Source organism: Schistocerca cancellata, chromosome 3, assembly GCF_023864275.1.
Source record: "Schistocerca cancellata isolate TAMUIC-IGC-003103 chromosome 3, iqSchCanc2.1, whole genome shotgun sequence".
Lineage (NCBI taxonomy): Eukaryota > Metazoa > Arthropoda > Insecta > Orthoptera > Acrididae > Schistocerca > Schistocerca cancellata.
The window spans coordinates 513169661-513196789 of record NC_064628.1 but is presented as its reverse complement, the minus strand read 5'-3'; the positions used below and the strand labels follow the sequence as shown (position 1 = coordinate 513196789).

The following is a 27129-nucleotide window of genomic DNA, read 5'->3' as shown; positions in this document are numbered from 1 at the left end:
CAATGGCTTGAAGACTGGTAGTCAGGGAGATGGGTTGATTATGAAGGCCATCCCGTATAAGCAGCATGACGCCCCACGAGATGGAATGCCGAACTCAGGTGGAAGGTCAAAACGAACCGGTAAGTAATGTGGAAGCTCAAAGCGGTCTTGAGGGCGCAATTTCGTTTCCTGAAGGCAAAGTATAAGGGGATGCTGTGATGCAAGAAGCAGCCACAAATCTTCTTTGTGGGACTGAAGGCCTCAAACATTCCACTGGAGGACAGTCATGAGGAGGAAGAGATGTAGGGATGTCAACTCAGTGTCTGCTGAGGGACAGCTGGTGGAGAGTCGCTACTACAGGGCACAAAAGCAGGAGGATCCTGCTCCATGGAGTCCACACAAGCATCGGCATGCTTGTGCAGGCGGTCGGTGGAGTCCAACATAGAAAAATGGTTGGTGGTGCACACTGGCGAGACAGAGGCCGGCCAGGCTTAGCGACCAAGTGGCGACACCGTTGAGCAGGATCTTCGAATTGGTGAAGGGGATGACAGTTTGTCTTCAGCAGACTTCTTCGAGCCCTTCCGGGTTAGAGGAAGATTTGGGTGATGTTTGGCAGGAGGGACGGAGGAAGTCATCTTGGGAGTACTCCTTCTGGCCTTGCCTGCCTGCTGGTTGTGTAGTGGGTAGCTCCGCCCCTTTAGGCAAGAGTTTGACAGTTTGTTGCACAGTGGGACGGGGCGATGATGGTGCTACCTTGACACTCGATGACTTCACAAGCTCAGAGCCAAATCTGAGGTTGCATGTCTGTGTAGCCATGTCCTTCATGGAGCGAGGGGTAACAAGAGCTGAACTATAAGTGCCAGATGGGAGAACAAAGGTTTGCGACTAGCCAGTAACTTGCGAGCTACTGGGTAAGGCACTTTTTCCTTTACCCGAATCTCTTTAACAGCCCACTCATCTAGATACAAAGGACAATCCCAGGAGGAGGTGGCATGGCCACCATTGCAGTTAATCCAGCAGGGAGGAGGAGGTGGACATTCGCATCCCAACCACAGGTTACTCATTTGGCTGGGTGTCGACAAGACGTTCTAGTGTGACTGAAACGATGACACTGGTAACAGCGCTTTGGATTCGGATTGTACGGCCGTGATGATTTCGTAGCCTGTTTTAATCTTAGACGGCAGCACCACCCTATCAAACGTGAGGAAAAGAGTGCGGGTGGGCACCAAAGAGGAATCGACCTTTTCATTACACGATGAACGGCAATGACACTGTGTTCAGGGAGGTAAGACTGTATTTCAATGTCGGTTAGACCGTCAAGCAGCCTGGTGTAAATTACACCACGGGAAGAATTCGAAGTTCTATGAGTCTCGACATGAACAGGGTAGCCGTAGATAAGCGAGGCAGCAAGTAGTAGTTGTGCTTGAGCATCAGATGTCGTCTCCAAAAGCAAGGTGCCATTTCGTAAACGAGAGCAGAATTTCACAGGCCCAGCAATTGCATCAGCACCTTTCTGAATAATAAATGGATTGACCGTAGCGAGGGACTGACCGTCTTCAGTATGTGATACTACAAGGAACCGCGGTGCAGTGAGAAGAGTCTTTGAATTAGTAGCCTCATTACATTTACGTTTCATCGACGTCGATGGAGAGGATGAGTGACTCATCGTGATGAAATCCCCCACGATTGCCAGCGTCTCCGATGGGGTGCTCCTTCCAACTGGGGCCCGTTACACAAAGGGGAATACCCACCTTAGGTGATTGTTCACACCTCAGATCACACCTCCCAAACACCTGATGGAGGGACCAATGGGCAAGCTGGTAAGGTTACAGCTCAGGTAATCACCCCTCCCTGGGCCTGGCCTGTACCAAGAGGTACGTGTGAAGCCTACCTGTTGACCTGGGGCTGGGAATTATGCAGTACCCAGTCACCTTATACGCGTCAGATGCATGGACCAGCCTTTAGGAGTGCACAGGGAGGAAGAAGAAAAAAAGAGGATCCTCAAACGCCGAAGTGGAGGAATAAGAGGAGAAGGGAAACAAAAAAAGGAAAAAAGGAGCCAAAAAGAAAGTTGAAACTGTTTGCAGGTCAGCAACAGAATGCAGAACATTCCCAATAATACACCAGACATGTTCCCCAAAGGAGGGGAAAAGGAATAGCAAGAGGATAGACGTGCAACACTGACGGGAAAAAGTGCTGCAAAGGCTGGGGCCCCACGGTAGCGGAGCACAAACCCGCCAAAAAATGGCGAGTCCTCTGGAGGGTGGTTAGACAGTACACATCCACTTCAGCACTAGAATGGGCCCATTCCTCAAAAATATTTCATTTTGCTTCACAGTTTCTTTGTTTTGAAGCTTGTTGGTAGGCCTTCCTGTTTTTCATTACAGTTCCAACAACTAATGTATTTTTTCTTCCACATTTTCAATAGAGGAACACTAGTGTAATATCTGTCCATGTAGATACAGTGGCCTTTACCACAATATGGAGAACAGAGTCTGTCTACTAACATTGGAATATGGTGGTCAGTCCTCCCTGCTGATCCTGTGTAAACATCGCAGTTCAAGACATAGTCTGTTGCAGCCTCACAAAGCACATAAAGCTTCATGCCATATTTATTGGGTTTATTTTTCATGTAAGCCCTAAAGCCAACAAATCCATGAAATGGAAAAATAGCTTAATCTGTAGTCAAATTTTCGTGTGGCATGACACTGAATCTACATTTGTTGACAAAAGGTGGAACACAGGTCTAATTTTATGAAGAATATCATGGTTTTCCACTCCTTTTTTATGTACGCTGAGTTGTCATTGGCATCCAGCATGAACACAAAACTGGAAAACCTATCACGGCTCAACAATCGACTCACAGCGCCCGTTTGTAAAAATGAAAATGGATCAGTTGACCAATAGTCACTAAGCTTTGCTAACTTCATGAGATACACCTGCAGAACTGTTGGGGGGGGGGGGGGGGGGGGCGACAATATATTTTGTGTAGTTTTAATGAATCCCATTTGTGCCACACAGAGTTCTTTTTTATTTCATTTCGCCGTTCCATTGTAACAATTTTTGTACCTGCATACCTATTTGTTTCGGTCTTTATGTTTCGGATAGCATCGTCACGAAAAAAGTTCAAAAACAGTCATAAACATCATTTCCTGTTCGCAAACAAGTGGCTCCAGACGCTGACCGAAACACTAGAAGCTGAGGCTGTGCTCCTGCCAGTCATGAACATTGTGTTGAGTAAGACTTACCGCTGCATTTGTTGCTGTAACATTTGTTGATCGCTGCAGCTCCTCATCTCATAGAAAACCATAACTCAAATTAGATAAAAAGAAAATGGCAAATATGTTGCACAACTTGGAGCGGGTTGTGGTCAGGCATTTTGTTCATGCCTTTAGGCACTCTGCAGTACACCAGCAAGTGGAATGTGATATTACAACATATAATTTAAATGAAAGTGATGATATTCATTTACCTAACATTGCTCTCTGATTTTCAATCATAACTCTACACAGTGTCCCATAAACAAAGTTACCACTATGCCAGACAAGTCATCCAGACATTGATACTTAGCGTTACCCATGCACAGCTGGGGTTGGTCGGTAATCTACATTAATGAAATCACTTTGAAGCAAGCTGAGAAACATTCTTTATAGCTCCTCCTTCAAAGCTCTGAATGACTGCAAAATGGACGATCAGCAATCAGCAATGTAATAATAATGAATGACCATACAGTTGAAAAAACAGAATTGTTCACATGTCCTGATAATCTCTGGTACCTTTGGTTGGGTACAATGTAATGCATCACACATTGGCAACAATAACATGAAACAACTTTTAGTAATGTATTTCTTTCCTTCATATTGTAACAAGTTTACTTATAGATCTTACTGATTTTCTGTAATTGTGTCAAATTTCTGCATTCTGCTTTATATATACATTATAATTCTTACTTTTATCTGTTTGAAATGCCAAGCTACTTCAGCCTCGAATAAACAAATAACTGCAAGTTTGTACAGATGTGGGGCACCCATGTGGCAATGTTTCAGAGTCTGCGGTTCCACTGCAGTGATTAGGGTTCAAGTCATCTCGATACCATATTTTCTTTTTTTACACTATTGTTAGTTGATGTGTCACAAGTGTAATACGAATATAGTACAAGTATGACTACAGTCACATGGCACTTGTCCCAAATGACCGATTTCAGTGCACATGTGGTGGCAGTAAGGTGCGGCGTTCAATCTTGCTGTATCCAGAAGTGCGTAAAGTGGTGGTGTGAGATGGGGCTAAGTGGCCAGCTTCGAAGGTTGGACTTAGCAAAGATTTCGAAGCTTCAGCAAGAGAACAAATTAATTGACACCTAAACGGAATGTCCATTTTTAAATACCATCCAACTCACGATTGAGACCAATGTCCCTGGATGCTAACAATCTGTTTACCCGCTTACCGGATGCTGGCTTTACGGCTGCCAGGGGTGCTAATAAGGAGGCTCTCTCTGGTAGCCACAAATTTTATGGGCTTGTCTTCACTGAATTGAATGTAGATCATGATTGGCACCACATCTCATTTTCACATGATGTTAATATTTAACTCAGTGAATGAGGGTCTGGTTGTGGTCTACAGGCCAGAGGAAGCACATTATGACTCTCAGTACAGGGTGCAAAATTTGTGTGTTGGCCATATCACACTCTCATGCTGGGTGTTAATGTCATTCAATGGGGCAGCGATACTACATCGAACTTATGGTCACCTCACCATGGATCAGTATGTACACATCATGAAATATACTATGGTGCCAAGTATGAGGATGCACTATCTGCTGTCCCGGTGGAGTGACCCAGTTCAAGACCACCACCGGTTTACACAAGTCGAAAAGTCCATTACGGTTTTCACAACAGGCTGACATCAACCTGATCAACTGGCCTTTTCAAGTGCCATGCTTGAGTCCCACTGAAAACTTAGGTGCCATACTGAAGCATCACATGAACTTACATTGGTTGCACTGGCCCTATGCAAACTAGACCATCTGTGGGACCTAGTGTTGAAGAAATGGGAGAGTTACATGGCAGATGACACACACTTCCAGAGGCTAACCATCTCCAAGCCTCATAGGACAAGGCAGGAAATTGATGCCAGTGGTCGGTGGACCTTCCAATTACTTCATCCCTGATGTGACACTTTTATCTCACATTACTCCACTTTATATCATTACATTTGAAACAACTGTATGTTTGTTAACTGGAAATCTAAATGAAATCATTGTACTTTAGATTTTAATTACTGCTGAATTCATGCTACTTAACACAAGCAAATTTGAGAAAAGAACAAAACTAATCAATCTGAACTGAAGTAATGGTGTCCTAATAAGAGACAGTCAGAGATACTTACAAATAAATGAACAAGTAGACCCTAAAATAATAATATATTCTTTCTTACTGTCTCTCCAACATTTCCTGCAATTATTGTGCAAAAGAAATGCAGTCGAAGCATATGAAAGCTCTTTTTCAAGTTAATACTCTTTGTGAGCCCAAGGATAACATTCCATGCACTGCGCCCATTTCTCTCTCTTAGTCTCAAGAGAAATGACTGCTGCAGAACACACATTTAGTGACTTCTTTTTCAGATTGCACATCTAAAGCACTGTCCCCAGTTAAATTTGTATCAGACTTCGTTTCTGTCTCCCTTGATTCTGTTACAGCATTCTTCTCTTTAAACTGTTTCAAATGTTTCCTGTATGAAGACAATGTTAGCTACTTAATAGAGTTGGAACATGCTGATTTTACTGTAGCTGGTGGCTTTTGATGTGACTTGCTGGTTTTGTGAGTTGGTTGGAAACCATTTGGAGCCGCATTTACTCCATTGTTTGAATCTTGTACGTCAGACTCCTGGTGAACTGCAAAGTCATTATCGGTACATGTATGCCTGTTACATGGGAAGAGTCCCATTTCCAGAGGTTGTTTACAGCATGGGGGGACTGGGTTACTTGCCCATCAGATTTCTATTTCTTGGGGATAACACATGTTAAATGGCCCCACGAATTCCACACACGAAGTTGTACTTTACGAAAAATAGATGATGTGGACTCAGCTTCCTCTCTTGCTTTGTCTATCGCACAAATGTGATATGATGCCTAATCAATATCAGCACAACAGAATACTCAACAGATGGCTTCACAGTATTGACAATATTGTTAAGTCACTTACTAAAACTGTGGGTCTGAATCGAGCTACTAGTGTGGGGTAGTGCGTCCTAATATGTCATTGTCACGTCTTAGGAAACCCACGCACTTCCATATTAGGAATAAGCCATCTTGTGCTATAAAACTAACCTCATAGTTACGCTGCTCAGTTTGAAAGATAATTCATTACAGCAAATGAAATAGTATTTAGTGAAGAATTTAATCAAATTAATATTGTTGCAATAGCTACTCAACTTCAGATATTAAGGCCCTACAAGCAAATAAGCTAAAAAAAATTTAATTCAGCACTTTCAAAATCAAGATTCTTGACTCTGTCCAGCTCTGTCACTGCTGTATGCCTCAGACACAGTGAGAAATCAGTTCTGATACTTCCCAACAGAGCTCAGCACTTACTTTAGTCAGAATCTCGATGAAAATACGTACAGAATCATTTCAGTAATGATAGTATCATTTGGGGTAAATTAAAAACAATGGTGAAGCAGAACATAAATGGTCATTTACTTGCATTACATTCTAAGGGCAGTAAGGCATTTCGGGAAAGTCACTCAGAACCGCGGGTCAGTGGAGACTTACTGTATGGAATGAGAGGGAACCTGCAGTTCTGCGTGATTTTCCCCAAAATCTACCCCTTTTCCTAGACCTCCCCAGACCTTTTCTTTCACCCTTCTTCCTTCTGCCTGAAGAAGGACCCACTAGCTCTGAAACCTTGCCAATTACAACTGTATTTATGTGTGTGTTCTGCCACTGCTTGGTGAGTAGATTTTTTTATGTATACAATATGGGACTCAGCCATTTTTCGGGAATGGTTCTGTTTTGTCGAATGTACATTATACGCTCTTTAAATAACAATAAAGGATACGCCCTATGCAATGATTAACAGCCACAATTGGCTTGTTCCACAGAAGAGCCACTGTACGTGCCACAATTGCAACTGCAACCAACGGAGCTCCCATGCCGGGGCCTTTTGTGTAGCAAACGACATCAATCTCATTTGGTTTAATACCACTTTCTGTCAGAGCTTCTCTTAATAAACTTTTGATGTTGGATCGATGGTGCTGCGCTGTTTCACCAGGCATAAAACCTGTAAAAAAAACAAAAAAAAAAAGATTGGCTCAAACATACAATTAGAGCATCAACTACTTCTTACGAGGTTTGATGTGCTTCTAACAAATAATGAGTACAAAATTAATGGACAGGTATAGTCTCTGCTCTCAATAATTTTACACCTAAAACAAACTGGAGAACATAAACAAGTTGCCCATCCAGTAAGCACTCTGGACACAAAACTACTTCCTTTTTAGCCCAACATTCATTAACAGATGTGCATATATAACAATGAGCCTGTCCTTTTTACTTGCATACTCTCTGAAACTGATCTTGGAAGGCAACTACATAAAAAAATCATCTTTTTATGGTCTGAATAAACATTTCAGCTTCCTTAAGAATCTTACTATATGTGCTGTTGATTTCGACACTACAATGCATCAATAAAACAAGGAGGAGTTGGAGCATATTCCGTAAGATTTAAACTGCATTCTTAGGTTATGCATAACCACAACCTTGGATACTGGAAAATTTCGGAAATGCTCCACATAATTTTCAAAATGTTCACTGGGACACACAACAGATCAGTTCATTACCATAGGAACACACAACAATATCCCCAAAAATTCTATCATATTCCAAGAAACTTACAATACATGAACAAGAAATACATACAAAAACTAGTAACCAACTTTATACCCCATAATAGCCAGATCAACAAAAAAACAAAAGTAATCAATTCATATCTTCTGCCAAAACAAATCATTAGATTTACCAATTCTTATCGACTACTGTATACTATCAGTTGATTGGTTATGACCTAAAGAAATGAACTGCCAACAACAGCACACAGTGGAAGAGCCAACGACACTAGTGAACAACAGAAAAGACATCCACTTGGAGTAGTATTCTAAATTGTTACAATCCCATATATACAAACAAATCAATAAAGAGTGCTCGCACACCTTTTCATCTGCATAGTATAACCCCTACACAATTATTCTATAGTTATTAATATATGCAATTGTATGGCGAATTATAGTACCCTTAGGGAAATGGCAGCAAGAGACAAGAAAGTGTGTATACCTGGGGGCCTCATTCAATATTTTGAAGGGGCTATTCCGGCAACCACTGAGGGAACAGGGTGCAACTTTCTGGCGCACATTGGAACAAATGAGGCCTGTTGTCTAGGCTCCAAGGTCATACCTGGCTCATTCCAGTGACTGGCAGAGTGGGTTGAGAAGACCAGCCTTGTGAACACAGTTTCAAAGCAGCTCACAATTTGCAGCATTTTCCTCAGAACTAATTGTGGCCCCTTGGTTTTAAGTCGAGTGGAAGGACTGAACAACAGACTTCGAAGGTTCTGTGACAAGTTAGGCTGCAACTTCCTAAACTTGGTCACGGGGTTGTGAACTGCTGCGTCCCTTTAAATGGGTTACACGTGCACTACACGTCAGAGGCTGCTACTCAAGATAGCTGGCTGTGTGGGGAGTGCACACAAGGGTTTTGTTAGATCAGGTAACCCTCCAACCAATCCAGATAACGGCAGCTGTAGCAAAGCCAGAAGAATCAGCATAAGATTGAACGATATGCCTAACAGTTAACTGCTGAAGTATTCTCAACAAAATGCCAAGGTTTGAAGTGCTCTTGAAAAACAGTGAAAATCACGTAATTCTAGGCATAGAAAGCATGTTGAAACCTGAAATTTATAGCAGTGAGATTTTTGGGGAAAATTTAAGTCTATATCTAAAGGATGGGATAGTCGGAAATGAAGGTGGTGTACTTGTCACAGCAGAGAATAACTAAAATCTACCGAGATGCATGGGAGATTGTTTGAGCAAGATTCAGTATCAAGAGTAGGCATAAAACAGTAAATAGATCCTTCTAACACCCACCAAACTCATGTCCTGATGTAACTGAAAACTTCAGAGAAAACTGCAGTTCACTTGTACGTAACCTCCCCAATCATACTGTAATCATCAATGAAGACTTTAATCATCCAACAAGCAAACATTGCTAAATGCCTGAAAACTACGTAGATAGATAGTTCGGAACCCCACTCATGATAGAAATGTTTTGGATCTAAAGGCAGCATACAGACCTGACCTCTTTGAGGATGTCCTTATTGAAAACTGGTATCAGTGACTATGACGCGGTTGTGGCAACAATGATTAACAAAGTACAACTAAAACAAGCAGAAAGATTCGTGTGTTCAGCAAACTAGGGGAAAAAAGAAGAAGAAGAAAAACAGTAGTGACATACCTCAATGAGGAACTCTAAACTTTCAGGACAGGGCAGCAGTGTGTAGAGGAACTCTGACTCAAGTTGAAAAGAATTGTTGACCACACACTGGATAGATATGTACCTAGTAGAGCATTTCATTACAGGAGGGGACCTCCGTGAAATACAGCCACTGTAAAGAACTTCTCTAGAAAATGAGATTACTGCATAATAGGCATAAAACAAAGTGTAGGGCTACAGATAAAGAGATGCCGAATGAAACGCATTTGGCTGTCAAGACAGCGAGGCATGAAGCTTTCAATGACTACCGTAGCAGAATATTTTCAAATAATCTTTCACAAAATCCGAAGAAATGTTAGACGTATGTCACTGGCACCAAAATTTGTGTCCAGTCCCTAGTGAATGAGATAGAACCGAAATTTGAGGGCAGCAAAGCAAAAACTGAAATGCTTAACTGTTTTCAAATGTTCATTTGCAAAGGGAAACCTACAAAAATTGCCCCAATTTAATTCTCGTGTCACTGTAAAGAATAGTGAAATCGGTTGGTTGGTTGATTTGGGGGAGGGGACAAAACAGATACGTCAATGGTCCCATAGGATTAGGTTGGGGAAGAAAATTGGCTGTGCCCTTTCAAAGGACCCATCACATTTGCCTGAAGAGATTTAGAGAAATCACAAAAAACCTACATCAGGATGGCCAAACGCAGTTTTGAATCGCTGTACTGCTGAATGTGAGTCCAGAGTGAAATCAGTATAAGTGTCAGTGGTGTTGAGAAACAGATAAAATATTAAAATTGAAAAAGCTCTAGGGCCCTAAGGAACTCCTAGTAGATTCTATCTGAATTTGCAGCTGAGTTGGCCCCTCTTAACTACAATCCCTCAAACAAAAAACTGGAAAAAGGCACAGGTCACACCAGTTTACAAGAAGGGTAGTAGAAGTGATCCATAAAACTACCAGCCAGAATCCTTGACACCTCTTTGTTGTAGAGTCTTATAAAATATTCTGAGCTCAAACACCATGTATCTCAAACAGAATGATCTCCTCCATGCCAACCAGAACGCATTCCAGAAAACACTGACCACTGAAACACAATGCGTACTTTTCTCACATGACACACACAATGCTTTGGATCAAGGCAGTCAGACAGAGGTCGTATTTCTTGACTTTCGAAAATCATTTGACTTTGTGCCATGCCTATGCTTATTGTCAGAAGTACGATCGTATGAGGTATCAAGTGAAATTTGTGACTGGATTGAGGACTTTTTGGTAGGGAGGACACAGCATATTATCTTGGATGGAGAATCATCAGATGTAGAAGTAACTTCGGATGTGCCCCGGGGAAGTGTGTTGGGACTCTTGCTGTTCATGTTGTTATTAATGACCTTTCAGATAATATTAATGGCAACCTTCAAGTTTTTGCAGATGATGCAGTTACCTATAATGAAGTACTATCAGACAGAAGCTGCATAAATATTCAGTCAGATCTTGATAAAATTTCAAAGTGGTCCAGAGATTGGCAACTTGATCTAAATGTTTAGAAATTTAAAGCTGTGCATATCGCAAAACGAAAAAACGTATTATCCTATGACTATATCAATGAGTCCCAGCTGGAACCGGCCAGTTCACACAAATACCTGAATATAACCTTGTAGGGATATGAAATGGAATGATCACATAGGCTCAATCGTGGGTAAAGAAGGTGGTAGGCTTCGGTTTATTGGTGGAATACTGGGGAAGTGCAATCAGTCTACAAAGGAGATTGCTCACAAATTTCTCATGCGACTGATTCTAGAATACTGTTCAAGTATGTGGGACACATACCAGATAGGACTAACAGAAAATGAATAGAGAGAAGGGTAGCATGAATGGTCACATTTATTTAAATCATGGAGGAGTGTTGCAAAGATACTGAAGGAACTGAACTGGAAGATTCTTTCTTGAAGGTAGATGCAAACTATCCCAACAACATCTATTAACAATGTTTCAAGAACTGGCTTTAAACGCTGACTCTTGGAATACATTACAATCCCTACGTATCGTTCACATATGGATTGTGAGGAACAGTGAGGACAACATTTGACATTACTATGTCACTGTTCCATCTCGCGGATCGACCGAAGCGTCCCACCCGTCGGCTTTGACCAGCGACATAAGGCTGTTGAGGCGTGTGACGTCATGACGGTGCAGAGTATGGTTTGTGAATATGGCGTGTTTGTAGGTGTCATTGCGTTGGGGTTCATGGTGCCCTCTGGTGGTGTGTTTAGGGGTTTCGTGTTTTGTGGTGTAATGGGTTCAGTTTGGTCTTACTGGTTCGAGTTTTGGCTGTTTGTTTTGTTTTGTTTTGGTTTTAGGGCGCAAAACTGCTATGGTCATTAGCGCCCGGTCCGTGACTTAGGAAACAGTAAAAAACCGAAAACGGAAATCAGCAGCAATGGGAACGAAAGTCATAAAATTGGAGAAACTAAAAGCAGGAGGAAGGCTTAAAAATCCTCTACAGAAAGGGGTTGGTTGTCCCCAAAAAAAGCTTCAAATGACTGACGTCATTTCACTGACACTAATAAATTCGAGAACGCAATCGGCTGAGCGCGTGTCATCTGCTAAAATCGACGATATATCAGGCGACAGCTGTAGACGGGAGCGTAACGGATTAAAATAGGGGCACTCAATTAAAAGGTGTCTTACCGTCCACAGCTGAGCGCAGTGGGGACAGAGTGGGGGAGGATCGCCGCTTAAAAGATGTCGATGGCTAAAAAGACAGTGCCCTATCCGGAATCTAGTTAAAATTACCTCCTCCCGACGACGCGTTCGGGAGGAAGAGGTCCAAGCACAAGGAAGAGCTTTCACGTCCCACAATTTATTATGGGGAAGTGTCGACCAATGTGCGTGCCATAAAAGAACAACACGACGACATAAAACGCTCCGTAGATCGGCGAAGGGAATCGATTGAATAGCTGGCCGAAGAAGAGAGACTGCAGCCTTGGCTGCTATATCGGCCGCCTCATTGCCACAGATACCAACATGTCCCGGGAGCCAGAGGAACGCCACCGAGACGCCCCCCAGGTGGAGCAAGCGCAGACAGTCCTGAATCCGGTGGACCAGAGGGTGCACAGGGTAAAGAGCTTGGAGACTGAGGAGAGAGCTGAGAGAATCTGAGCAGATAACGTACTGTATCCGCTGATGGCGGCAGATGTAGTGGACAGCCTGGAGAACAGCGTAAAGCTCCGCAGTATAAACCGAACACTGGTCGGGAAGCCGAAAGTGATTTGGGGCGTCGGCAACAATATAGGCACTCCCTACACCTAACGATGTTTTCGAGCCATCGGTGCAAATAAATGTGGCTTCCGTCATTTGTGCACATAGAGCAGCAAATGCCCGACGATAAACAAGTGAAGGGGTACCATCCTTGGGAAATCGACAAAGGTCACGGAGCAGGCAGATCCGGGGACGGAGCCAAGGCGGTGCTGTAGCCCAAGTTGTCAAGAAGGTTTTAGGAAAGCGGAAGGAAGGAGAATGGAGCAGTTGACGGAAGCGGACTCCCGGTGGTAGTAGGGAGGAGGGGCGGCCTGCATACTCTACATCAAAGGAGGCGTCGAAAAAAATGTCATGGGCTGGATTAGCAGGCATGGAAGACAGATGGCTAGCATAACGACTCAGAAGGACTGCTCGCTAATTGGACAGCGGAGGTTCAGCAGTCTCAGCATAAAGGCTTTCCACAGGGCTGGTGTAAAAAGCTCCAGACACTAAACGTAATCCACGGTGGTGGATAGAGTCGAGACGCCGAAGAATAGACAGCCGAGCAGAGGAGTAGACTATGCTTCCATAGTCCAATTTCGAGCGCACTAAGGCGCGATAGAGGCGGAGAAGGACCACTCGGTCCGCTCCCCAGGAGGTACCATTCAGGACACGGAGGGTGTTGAGGGATCGCAGACAGCGAGCAGAAAGATACGAAATGTGGGAGGACCAGCATAGTTTTCTGTCAAACATAAGACCCAAGAATTTAGCGACGTCTGAAAACGGAAGGTTGACAGGTCCTAGATGTAAGGAGGGTGGAATAAACTCCTTACGTCGCCAAAAATTAACACAAATGGTCTTACTGGCAGAAAAACGGAAGCCGGTTTCGATGCTCCAAGAGTGGAGGCGAAAGTGGTGAGGTTGAACGGGCGATCTTTGCGCTGGCCGATCTGACAACCGTGGCACTAAAGGTGAGATCGCAAGTCTGCATGGCCGCCTCCTTTGTTGGCCGAGGAGAAGCAAGGACAGTGCTGTATTTTCCTGTCTGAGGCATGGTGGGCTGTCGACTGGCGAATAATTTTCGAGCAGCAAAGGTCGACACCTTTTTCCTTCACTCTGATTTCCTGGATGAGCTTTTCATCCTTAAAAACGGGGCAATCTCGAGAGGAAGCAGCGTGGTCACCCATACAGTTGATGCAGCGAGGGGATGGAGGTGGACAAGCACCCTCATGGGCATCCTTGCCACACATAACACATTTGGCCGGATTGGAACAGGACTGGCTGGTGTGATTGAACCGCTGACACCGATAGCAACGCGTAGGGTTTGGGACGTAAGGGCGAATGGAAATTATCTCATAGCCTGCTTTGATTTTCGATGGAAGTTGAACTTTGTCAAATGTCAAGAAGACAGTGCGGGTTGGAATGATGTTCATGTCAACCCTTTTCGTAACTCTATGAACAGCCGTTATGCCCTGGTCAGACAGGTAGTGCTGAATTTCTTCGTCAGACAATCCATCGAGAGAGCGTGTATAAACGACTCCAGGCGAGGAATTTAAAGTGCGGTGCGCCTCAACCCGGACAGGGAAGGTGTGGAGCAGTGAAGTACGCAGCAATTTTTGTGCCTGGAGGGCACTGACTGTTTCTAACAACAAGGTGCCATTCCGTAATCTGGAACAAGACTTTACAGGACCTGCAATTGCGTCGACACCTTGCTGAATAATGAAAAGGTTGACCATGGAGAAGTCGTGACCTCCGTCAGACCGAGTAACAACAAGGAACTGTGGCAATGATGGAAGAACTGTCTGTGGCTGAGACTCAGTGAACTTACGCTTGTGAGCAGACATAGTGGAAGGTGAGGAAACCATTGCGGAAGAATCCCCCATGATTACCGGCGTCTCTGATGGCGCGCTACTCCCTTGTGGGGGCCCTCTATGAGGGCACTCCCGCCTTAGGTGATTGTTCACACCTCAGGTCACACCTCCCGACAAACGGACGGAGGGACCAATCGGCACTTTCGGAAGGTATCAGCTCGGGTAATCACCCCTCCCTGGGCCTGGCCGGTACCAGGGGGTACGTACGTGTCCTACCTGTCTACCCGGGGCGGGGAATTACGCGTTACCCCATCACCGGCTACGCACAAAAATGCGTGGGTCGGCCTTCAGACACGCACAGGGAGGAAGAAAGAGAAAGGGAAAGAAAAGAAGAGAGGTCTCAAACGCCGCAGCGGAGAAAAGGGTAAAGAGAAGAGGTAAGGAAAAGAGAAGGACAAAGGAAGGAAGAAGACATACAAGCAAAGAAGGCGAAGAATGCGTTACATTTACGAGCATCCGTCTCCGGACGTAGGCACAAACCATACTCCCAGATGGGGAGAAAGGGAAGGAAAGAGCCAGAGGTGAGGGGAGGTGGGGCGAAGATGGGGGATGGAGAAGGATGCGGAAAGGGAAGGTATGCAACCCGGAAAGGAAGGAAGGCCACATTAGCTCGGGGTCCCGTGCTCGCTACGCACGTATCCACAAAAGAGATGTGGACCCCCTGGGGGGGGGGAGTTTTGGCTGTGTTTCGAGCGGAATTGGTTTCAGTGAGTTAACGATTTAGTGGTTTTGTGTGAAAGTTATTGTAGTGCTGTTCGCTGTAGGTCACATGTTAATGTGAGTAAATGAATCTGTTGTTAGTCTTGTTAGGTATGGATATGACAGATAAAATAGTGTGCAACTCCACACTATGATGGGCACGACTCAGTTGGAGCTGATCAAATTTCTACAGCTTTTTGGGTTGATTGCAGAGGTGGTCAAGTGTGCTGTCTGTCGGAAGGAAATGACATTGGCAAAAGTTCCGGCGTCTTGGACCAGGGACGGTTATATGTGGCGGTGGCATAGGGATAACCTATGGCACTCCATACGTCATGGTTCCCGGTTCGAGAAGTCTAGGTTGCGCATGCGCAAGATTGTGTTGTTGGCGTATTACTTTTGTTACTGAGTTTTTGCGCGTGAGACTGGCGTGAGTGAGATGAGTGTGCTTGACTGGTTTTTTGTTTTGCCGTGAAGTATATTTTGAGTTTATTAAGTACAGGGGTAAGTTGAGTGGGCCTCGGGTTGTGGTGGAGGTGGGAGAGTTGCAGTTTGGGGAAAGGAAGTATGGCAGGGGTAAGTCTGTGGTTGGTCTCTGGGTGTGGGGGGCTGTTGAACCAGGGAGTGGGTGTTCGGAATGTGCTTTCTGGGTTGTGGAGGGGCGGTCTAAGGCGGAATAAGTGGGGTTAATTGAGGAACTTATAGAACCGGGTTCCACTGTAGTTTTTCTTCTTATAGAGGGTTGGGTGAGAGGGGGTAAATCATTTAGTTGTTAACCATAGTTTAGAGTTTAAAAACTATGAAATGGGGGCTTGTACAAGTACTATAGAGAGGATGTGGGGGGGGGGGGGCCATTAAGTCAGTTCTTGGGAGGTGGAAGAGGCGTTCTTCCAACCTTCAGTCTCATTTAGATGAGTACTGTTGGCAGAAAAGCGTCCCTGAGGGCTTTTTTAAGGGCTATTAGTAAGATGTGCAGGCCGAAGGTGGTTAGTTATGGTGGTTTGGGTGGGCGGGTGGCTGCAGCTCAGGGAGGGGGGGGGGGGGTTAGTTGGTGGGGGGGAGGGGGGAGTGTGTTGGTGTGTGATTTAGTTGTGGAGCATCTATTTTGTTGCAGTTTTTGTTGCGTTGTAGTGTGTGTTTGAGAATTTTTTTATTTTGCATCTGGTTTTTGTTTATGGGTATTTTATTTTGGGGTGAGGGGGGAGGTTGGGTCTTTCTTTTGGTAGTGTATTTTTTCGTTGGTTTGTGGTTTTTTTTTGTGTGTGTGTGTGTGTGTGTGTGTGTGTGTGTGTGTGTGTGTGTTGGTTTTTAGATGTATTTTCGCATTTTTTATCATGTTTACGTAATAACTTCAGAGTCATGGTGTATGGTCAATTCCGCCATATTTGTGACATCATGGGTCAAAGCAGATGGGTGGAATTAACCGCTTCTGTATTTCCCATGTCACTATGATGTGGAACATGTCAGTAGGCTTACAAATACGAAACATTTTCTGTATCAAAACATTGCAACACACTGATCAATTACAAGACTTATTTTTTCCTTTCTTTGTTTTAGTTTACTCTACAACAATGTGTGATAAGTGGGGAAAAGGTTTGTAGTTGAATGCAATCCTGGTACTTTGTCAATTATCAGAAGTATCCAATTCCACACGACATCATCAACATGGAGGAAACAGCTAGTTCCAGCGCATTCAATATGGCAACAATGACGTCAGAACATACACATGCCAGTAAATGCAAACAAAAATAAAAATGGCACATTGACATGTCACTCCAAAAATAAAATGAAACAAACAGGGCAACTGCGGAAAACTGGAGGGTTTATGGTGGGGACAAGCTAAATATACAATAAAAAAACATTGCACTATCCTAAAACAAACAATACAAAAAAATTATACAACAACACTCTGCTACACCAACAAAACCACAGGAATCGGACATTTCCCTTGACAACAGAAGTGTCCGATTCCACACAATGTAATTGTGGTGTGGTATGCGATGTCACTACAGCATGGTGTGTTTATGTTAGCTGTATTTGTAGATATCGTGTTTTTGCATTTGATGGTGCCCTCGATAGTGGATGGGGTCATGATGAGTTTAACGTGTGGTATCGGATTCATTAGAGTTTTGGTTGTCATCATGCTAATGTGGTTTTGTGTTTTAGTAATTGGTGTGGTAACGTGTGTGTGTGTGTGTGTGTGTGTGTGTGTGTGTGTGTGTGTGTGTGGTGGCAGCCAACCTAGATGGTACTGCTGGACCCTTTTGTTAGTAAGTAATTTGGTTTTGGTTGTATTCTATAGTAATTTTGATGTTTTGTCTGTTGTATATTTCACATAGTGAATATAGGGTATTTGAGTAGTTGGGGTTTTGGTTCCATGTTTCGGAGTTGAAGTTGTTGGTATTTTGATATAGATATCTGCGGTTGAGATATATATGTCAAGGAACATGTCCCATTCTTGTGGTTTTTTTTTTTTTTTTTTTTTTTTTTTTTGTGTAGCAGAAAGTTAAAGGTTTTTTTAAAAAAAATATATTATTTGTTTTAGGATAGTGCCGTGTTCTTTTATTGTTGTATATTTAGCTTGTCCCCGTCCTAAACCCTCTAATATTCCCCGTTTGTCCCGTTTGTTTCATTTTATTTTTGGAGTGAGGCATTGCTGTGTCACTTGGAGTTTTGGATCCACGTTTCGGAAATATAGGTGTTAGTATTTTGGTATCGACAGCTGCGATTGTGCTCAAATGCGCTACAACAAAATATGCCAACACGGTTTCAGACGACGGTAGAAAGTAAAAATGTTGGGAAAGGGTACAGCTGCACTCGCGCCTGGTATGAGCCGGTTGGCTGTAAGTCTGTGTACCTGGTGACATCAACATCGCTAAAATTCAGTAAGCTCTAAGTTGTTGAACTTAGCACTGTGTAGCATAATAAAAGACACTGACAACACCCTAATCAATTCCATTCTACACCAAGCAGACTACAAAGAGAAATGCATTCATGGATCAAGCCACATAAAAAAGGATTGATTTTAAAAAATCGCCTAACCGTAACAGCTCAAATGTGTTGGTCTGTTGGTTTTGAATTTTAACATATAGATTCTGTAAGCAGATAGCAAATGCTTACCTTCGCCGGGAGGAGTGATGTACGTACGCCTGCAATTTGCCAAAACCGTTCCGTCCCTTACTACTCCAATTCCAAGTTTATTAGCACTACCTTCAAAACCAATGGCCACCACCATTATTCCAAATGTAATACACAATGTTCCTCTAATATTTTTTATCCATTTAACGAATACCAACAACTTGTAGCAAAAAACACTATCATTCACAATACCATGTGTATAACACAAATTCATAAACAGCTCCTCCAACTATAAGTCCCTTGCAGACATACCACTCTTCATTTATCTCGAATCAAATATGAATACCTATCGACACTAATGTCAAGGCATAACAAGCGCAACAGAAGTGTCGCCACAGCTAGTGGCATAATGCAAGCTAATGTGTGAACTCGCAATTTTTAATGGCGCAACTTAGATGATGCAACTTTTCTCACGCCCCAAAAGGTTCCCCACGGTTGTACTTTGTTGAGCCACTTTCCTGCCACTGCTCCCTGGCGGCAGTAATTCGTGGAGTAATTGCTGCTGTACTCAATTCGATTTCAGTGTGTTTTTATTTTATTTCTGAAAAAAGTGAAAACAATGGTCGGTAGGTACACTTTCGTAGCTTTTAAAACTACGAGAAAAACACTAATATTTGTTTTTCTGTAGCAGTGTGTGTGTGTGTGTGTGTGTCCAACATCCTTAAAAGTATTTGGAATGAATAAATAAATAAAATTAATATATGTAACCAAAAAAGGGAGACTTATATACTTCGTAAATTGTGAGACTGGGCATGGTATAGACTGTGGGTTATATGCAGCAAATAGCTCCAGAGTGTCATGTAGCAACTGTTAAACTAAAAATTAGTTATTCAGAATGTCTATATCAACGAATACAACAAGATTCTAAAAATTTTATAGAGTTTCGTGTCTGCAGATGATATTTACATGCTAAAGCCGGGTTCACACACGCAACGAAAGTATCGCCACAAGTCAAGACATTCTGGAGTGGCGCTGTGAGCTATCGTTCACACAGGACGCCACAAATTCTTCGTAATTGCGCAGTTTGCAAAATGGCGTCACCTGTCTCAGCTGATTAAACGGCTGTACATATTACTAAATAAGACGTTTTGGAAACATAATAAATGTAAAATATTACTTACCAAAGTGTTTCTCGTCTCCCTCGTCTCGACTACATGTTTTAAGAACCGGTCTGCAGCTTCAAACCAAGCAATGCTGGGTTTATAACTACCGTCTGTAGACGCACCACCCTTAAGTGATTTCAGTACCTTTTTATGTTCATTCATGTAAGCATTTCGAATGCTTCGAATTTTTAATTTTGTTGTAGCTACAGCAATTCCAGGTACATATTCACGCATACTGTTTACTATTTCAATTAATGCAGCTTCTCTCAAATTTCTGTCTTTGTATGATTCGCTGTTGTGGTTCCAAAGGCATTCTCGTTCTTGATACACCTCCAAGAATCTCATAATTGTCGCTGTTGACCACTTTTTCGACATATTAATAGCAAACGCACAAACAAAAGCACTATCTGCGAACGAATGCGCACTAGAAAGGTTTGAATCCAGCCACGAGGTAGCAATCGAATGACGTTATTCGATTGTGGAGAAGGCAAAATGGCACAACAAAGTAGATCCAAGTTCAACTTTTTGTGGTGTGACACAAGTTGCGCTTCTTAAATGGCGCCACTGAAAACTAGGAGTTCACACATGCAACTACAAAGCAACTGCAGTTCGCCTTTAGCAGTGGCGATACTTTTGTTGCCTGCGTGAACCCAGCTTAACTGTTGGTTTGTTTGCCACTGATGACAGCATTTTCGTCCTGAATGTTATTTCCCTGATTTATCCATCTGCGATATCTACTTCCGAATCCAACATTTATGTTTCGTTTTCCTTGTATTTAAATCTTGTCACAGCTCTAAGGGCATAAACTGCACTATAACGTTCATACCCTCCCAATTGATTTCAACTGACCCCATATTAAAAGCTATGCAAATACGTAGAATTTGTGACGTCCTGTGTGAACGGTAGCTCATGATACCACAACAGCAAGCCACAAGGTGTGGCGCCTTATTAGATGCATGTGTGAACTCAGCTTAATGTTTAACTGGGTTTCCACAGGCACACATTTCTTAAGCCAGGTTGATGCACGCAACAAAAGTGTCACCACGGCTAGTGACATACTGCAGTTGCATGTGTGAACTCCCACATTTCAGTGGGGCTACTCAAGAGACGCAACTTCTTTCACGCCACGGAAAGTTCAGCTTGGCTGTACTTCATTGCGCCACTTTACTAACAGCACTGCTCCCTGGCGGCAGTAATACGAAACACAAGCATTCTGTCGCAATTATCGTGCAGTAATTGCTGCTGTATTCAAAACGATTGCAGTGTGTTATAATTTCTGACAACAGTAAAAATTATAGATGGCAGGTACATTTTCACAGCTTCTAGAATTACGATTTTCGTCAGCAGTGTGAGTATGTGCGCGAGTGTGCGCATGTATCTCGGGCTAGCCAATATTTTCTAACCAGTGACATTCTGTGAAGGAATAAATAAATCAACTTAATGTATGTAAGCAAAACAGCGAGTCGCATAAACTTCGTAATTTGTGAGACCAAGCACCGTATAAAGTGTGGATTATATGCAATAAATAGCTCCAGACTGAGATGTGGCATCTGTCAAACTGAAAATTAGTTATTCAAATTGCCTACTTCAATTAATGCAATAAGGTTGTCTGCAGATCATACTTACATTCCAGCTGTTGGTTAGTTTGCCATTGCAGACAGCATTTTGGTCTCTGAGCGTTATTTCTTTTATAAATGTGTTTGTTTCTCTTGATTTACACCCTGTGCAAATCTATTTTCGGATGCAGCGTTTTGGTTTCGTCTTCCCTGTCACAGCTCTGAGGCCATACCCTTCACTATAACTTTCATACCCACCCGTATGATTTCAACTGACATCATATTGAAATATGTGCAACTCTGTAGAATTTGTTGGGTCTTGTGTGAACGGTAGCTCACGATGACACTACAGCAAGCCACAGGCTGTGGGTCCACATTAGATGCGTGAGTGAACCCGGCTTTAAGATATGTCCACATAATGCCTATTTCATCATACACAACTGCAGACCCACGGGAATAAATGGATATGCACAAAACTTTGTACAATTTCATGCAAATATATTTTATAGTCCTACAAGGTATAAAGCATGTTATCACAAACATCGATCAGAGCAGGCGAACTAACTGCAGGTCAGGTCCAGAAACGTTAGTTGAGCTACCTCAGGGCAGCAATATTTTTCCGGGCGACAACACAGAGTTACGACCATACAGTCTCCTCCTCAAAGTGTGCAGCTTGTGGGAGAAAGCTATGTGCACCAGTGGGATGTTTGTGTATTGGAAGTATTAATAGCTGAAATGTTGTAATCAGCGAGGTATGCAGGCCAGTGCAGTGTGCAGCCAAAGCCCAAAGTGGAAGGAGATGCCGGATGCTGCGAGAGGGGGATTGTCCTACAGTGTAGGCAGTATGGTAGTCCTTGACTGGCGAGGCAGCGGGAAGCGTGACGTCATTATTGGGCAGCCTACATGGTGTGATGATTAGAGAGGGTGGCGAGTCAGCGATGGAGGCGGCGTCATACCTGGCGTTGGTGGCAGGAGCAGCGTATACGGGGGCAGTGACGATGAGGCCCCCATCAGCCTTGAAGCAAGATTTTAAACCACTGTATCGACGAAGTAAGGCAAGGTGTGGCGTTTCGATTGACCTGGAGACTCCATTGGGGCCTGCCTGCCTATTTGCGATACTGGCGGATATGACTGAAGTGAGCAACATAGGATGACATCGATATCTTCTGGCAGAGAGTCACTCATATTTAGTTGTACTTTGAAGTGGCTGTATGTTGCCTGCAGAGGCGCCGATGCAGGGCATGCCACCGGGGAGCCAGCTAAAGTAAATGCAGGTTTCAGTCTGTATAAAGACACCATAGTGGTCATTCCTAAGATGAGAGGCGCCGATGCAGGGCATGCCACCGGGGAGCCAGCTAAAGTAAATGCAGGTTTCAGTCTGTATAAAGACACCATAGTGGTCATTCCTAAGATGATACTGTTAAACGTGTCAGTATACAACCTGACTGCGCTATATGGACCATTGTAGGGGGATTCCAAAGCCGGCTTGGTGGTGTATGTCTGCAGTAAAACTTGGGAACGGGTGTTTAACTCCTTTTGAACAAATATCGTAGGCTTTACGTGATGGATAGGCAGTGCCTATGTGCTCATACATTCACTGCACTAATTGAAGCAGGTCATGGTCTGCTGTAGTTACACCATCACAGACAAAGTCTGAAGGGAGGCAGAGTGGCTCACCATATACGACCTCTGTAATTAAGGCATTCTTTATGAGCAGTCCTAATTCTGAGAAGCACCTAGGGCAGGGCATCAGTCCATAACTATGAGTGCCAGATTAATGTTGCCTTCAACATGCAATGCCATCATACTACTAGGCCATCCGACTGGGGCTGGTAGGCAGTCAAATGGAAATGATGGCACTCGCAAAGTCAGGCACATTTCATAGAAGAAGGTGGACGCAAACTGCCGACCTTAGTCAGTCATCAGCGACGTGTGACAGCCGAAGCTGCCAATCCAGTTGTAAACAAAGGCCTTGGGAACTGTGTCAGCTGCAATGTCTGGTAACATGGCGGTCTCAACCCAGTGCGTCATACCATCAATCATGGATAAGACGTACCTCAAACCCTGTGACTTAAGGAGTGGCCTGACTAAATTAGTATTAATGTGTTGAAAATGCCCCTTTAGTATAGTTAATTTCTCAAAGTTTCCATACAAGGCAGTGACTCTTCACGTTGGGCCAGATGAAGCGCTCCATGACTAATTTGAGTCTGGGGTGTATGCTAGGATGTACAAGATTGTGCAGCAAGCCGAACACAGTTTTATGACAGGATTGCAGAACGACTTATAGTATCCTCTCATGTGACAGAGCACTCCAAATAGCTTTGGTGTCTCCTACCAGTGTGCACTGCTCTAGTTGTAAACCAGTGACTTGTCCAGTGAGTAGTTTTTGTAGGTCAGGATCTGTGACCTGTGCATCAACGAGTAGCTGAGTAGGCGTGGCCTCAAACGAGACAGGTAGTTCATGACAACATTTTCTGCAACTCAGACATGGCTGACATCAGTGGTAAATTGTGAGACCAGTTCAAGGTGGCAAAAGCACCTTGGCGTGTTGTTAACAGAAGGGTTTTTAATCGCATTTGCAAGAGGATTATGTTCGGTGTAAATGGTTAGATGGCGTCTTCCAATGTCATTCTGGACATAGCAGACCACCTTGAAGATGCTCAAGAGCTTCATATCGATAGTCGACAAGTTCTGCTGAGTATCGGTCAACTTTCAAGAGAAGAAATGCCACAGTTGTGTTACACCAGCAATCTTTTGTTGCAGTGTTGCGCCAGTCGTGCGGTCGCTGGCTTCTGCACTGATCACAAGGTGTATGTCCATTGATGGAAGGGCGAGAGTACAAACCGTGTGAGGTCGGATTGAATCTTGTTTAAGGCTGACTGCATTTCAGGCGTCCACGTCAGGTGTCATTCAAGAGTGGTGTTCTTGCTGTGCAGCGACTCAGTCATATGCAAGAGTCTTTCAGCAATGTGTGGGAGGTGATGCCTGTAAAAACTTATGACTCCAAGAAAATGTCATAGTTCTTGATAGTTCGAGGGGGGCGGGAGGGGCAGATTTCTTCCCATTTCTCTGGCGTGGAATGTATCCTTAAAATGTCAATCAAACGTCCAACAAAGGTGACACACAATTAGCTATAGTTGCCATTTATCGTTATTAATTACGTCGCTGTGTGACGCTAACTTGTCCAGTACGATGCATAAATGAATCTCACGTTCATCAGGTGACTGCGAGACACTGCGAAAAACTTCATCTAGATATACAGAGCATAAGGACATGTTAAACAGGAGGCCATCAATAAACCTCTGCCAGGTCTGGGCCGCGTTATTTAATGTATAAAGCGAAAATATAAACTCGAACAGACTGAATAGCGTGATTATCGCAGTTTCTGGTACGTACTTGTCAGCCATAGATATCTGTAAATAGGCTCTTCTATAGTCAACAATACTGAATATAGTGGCACCAGCAAGGTTGAGTGCGAAGTCTTGTAAGTTCAGTACAGAGTAGCTGTCTACTACAGTTCAAACATTGAGGTACAGATAATCACCACACAATCGCCTAGGATTATCGTTGTTGAGGACGAGCTTGATAGGAGAAGCCCAGGCCCTGTTCGACAGCCATACAGCATTAGCACGCAAGAGTTTGTCCACTGTGCCTTTTGCTGCTTTGAATTTGTTGGGAGATACGCCGTGGGGGCGACAGTGTACCAGATGATGTTGTTTTGATGTGATGAACTGTCCCATCATGGATGATACAAACAGTCTACAGCCAGATACGCTGTTGTGGAGTGGGGTGCTGAGGACATAGTGACTGATGTTATTGTAACACCATCGTCAATGGACAACCTGGTTGCGGAGGCACTGTCAGTGACACTGGCTGTGGTGAGGTGAGCACAGGCATTGACTGATCTGTTTTGAGGAAGACACAAAGTAATGTTTGAAGAATCAGCCTCAGTTGCGCAAATTTTCTAGTCTTCAGCAGGTTTTCGCTAAATTAATCTAGCCTTCTTCAGAAGCATAAAATAACTATAACACGCCAGAGTAAGGCACGGTCAACATTAAAATTAAAACCTATAGTACCGTGGTACCATGTTTTATTAAAACTACTTAACTGAAGTCCAGCCCCGGCATCTCTTCGCCATATAGCGTCCCCAGCGAAATAATAGTAATAAAAGATTTAAAAAACAGTATTTCTAAAGAAGAGACATTTTAAATTTGAATAATAAGTGGACACTAGCCGCTCAGGCAAACATAAATTTATCTCCATATTATAATAATTTCTCTGTGTAGGTGTCGAGTGCAAAGAAATATAACAAAATGATCTAAAGAGACGACAAGATACGCTCTTTTGTTAATTTTTTAGTCGTCTTCACTTCTTCTTTTGTCTTGGTTGTGTGTAGACGGACATCTTGCGAGTGCTGGCAAACGTAATCATATTTGTACTAATTAAGTAGATAATATATTGATTTAATATCATTGTTCACTTTTAATTTGTAAAAGGTGATCCCGATTTCATGTCCGCCTTTCTTGAAGTAACCTGCATACGAGTAATCGCAGCGGCCGATGCAGCCAACGACGCCATTACGTGGCGATATTAACTTATAAAAAATTAGCGGAAGCGAAAAACTCGCCCACTATTAACATAATATTCATTTTTCTCCACAGCCGCACGAAGTTGCAGAAATACGTAGCTTTAAGATTCTTATTTTCAGTACAACAGCCGAGAGCCAGAGCCAGAACTCCAACTATGAGGCAATGGGTAACGGAGGTAAGAAAAAATACTCTCGCGCGTGTGTGGGCCGCAAGTGTAATTAATAACTAAAGATTTTTTGCTTTAAAGTGAACTGACTAGCCGAGGAAATTAATGTGAAAAGTTTATTCCATTGTTCAACTTATATGGTCAAATTTTAAGATGCAGTGAGTCTAACGTTCATTAACGTAAAAAAAAATAATCTATGCTGAAGATTAATATTGTTAAAAAGGAGAACTTCACAAAAGCATTTAATGGTAAATAAAAATAAAATGAAATATCATTTTTCTTAAGGCCCACCATGTAAGTCGGCAACAATCAACATAATAATAATATATTAAATTACGACGGCCGACGGACGCGAGAACCACCCGGTCGGTTGGCAACGGCAACTATGTTGGCATTGACCATTGCACGTGGAATTGTACTGTCAGTGCAACGCACACTAGTGGCCTGGAGTGCAGCTGAGGCAGGTGTTGGCTACACTTGGCTGGGGTTGTGTATTGTCATCGATGTAGGTGGGGACACTGTCAGCTGTACTGTGATCATGATAAAAGTTAATCAACGAGTAGGCTGTGTGAGCATTAGTATTCTGTCAGCCAGATTTAGTCTGAAATCGAGCATCGCTGTTTGAATGTTCTCCGGCAGTTTTAATAGACAAACAGTCTCAAAGGTATGGCTGGGAATAGGCTTGTATCAATTTGCAGGAAAAGCTTACGCCACAGCATGGAAGATGTACTGTGACCAAGTGAGGTTTTGCTTATCACTAGATGAAGTTGCTGGTGAGTGCGATAGGTATTGAAGCAGAAGTGCCTTGGCAGTTTCATACTTGTTTGTTTGTGTGTGCACATCAAGCAGAAAGTCACGAATGAGACCAGTGTTATCATCAAGGTGGTTGAGAAGTTCTGCAAATTTGTCATTGTTCTCAGTGATGTCCGCGGACTGCATTGTGTACTCACTAAAAGCGAAACATAGCATAGGCGAGTCCATGTTCAAGGGAGGGAGTTTCGACTAAGTACGTGCAGCATGATAAGGACCATTGGTATGTGAGGCTGGCACTATCATGCAGTGGGTGTTGCCTGGCGCGTTAGATGCGGCAGGAGCAGAGGCGTCACAGAACAGCGCGTCGTAAAATGGCGAAGAGATACACGGCACTGTAGACACAGCAGGAACACTAGCACAGGGAAGAATCACGTAGTGATGAGATGAAGGTATGTGCAGCACGTTAGACGTGAGGCGAGCATGAAGGTGGGCACGACTCGTAGTATGTGTTGCGTAGTGCTGGTCCATTGGAGCTGGCGGATTCTGTGAGTACATTGTATGCTCAT

At 43.4% G+C, this 27129-nt stretch overlaps 1 protein-coding gene across 2 annotated transcripts in view; it reads right to left on the bottom strand.

The window, feature by feature from the left end:
• The window catches only part of LOC126175312 (tRNA N6-adenosine threonylcarbamoyltransferase), an 82870-nt gene extending 64219 nt beyond the window's left edge, over positions 1–18651 (bottom strand). For both annotated transcript variants that reach the window (XM_049922020.1, XM_049922021.1), the window contains exons 1-2: positions 18379–18651; positions 7035–7256 (exon numbers count right to left, since the gene is read on the bottom strand). In XM_049922020.1, the coding sequence (XP_049777977.1) occupies positions 7035–7256; positions 18379–18610 (454 nt within the window). In that variant the 5' untranslated portion in view covers positions 18611–18651. The remainder of the gene's footprint in view (positions 1–7034; positions 7257–18378) is intronic.
• Between the last annotated feature and the right edge of the window lie 8478 nt (positions 18652–27129).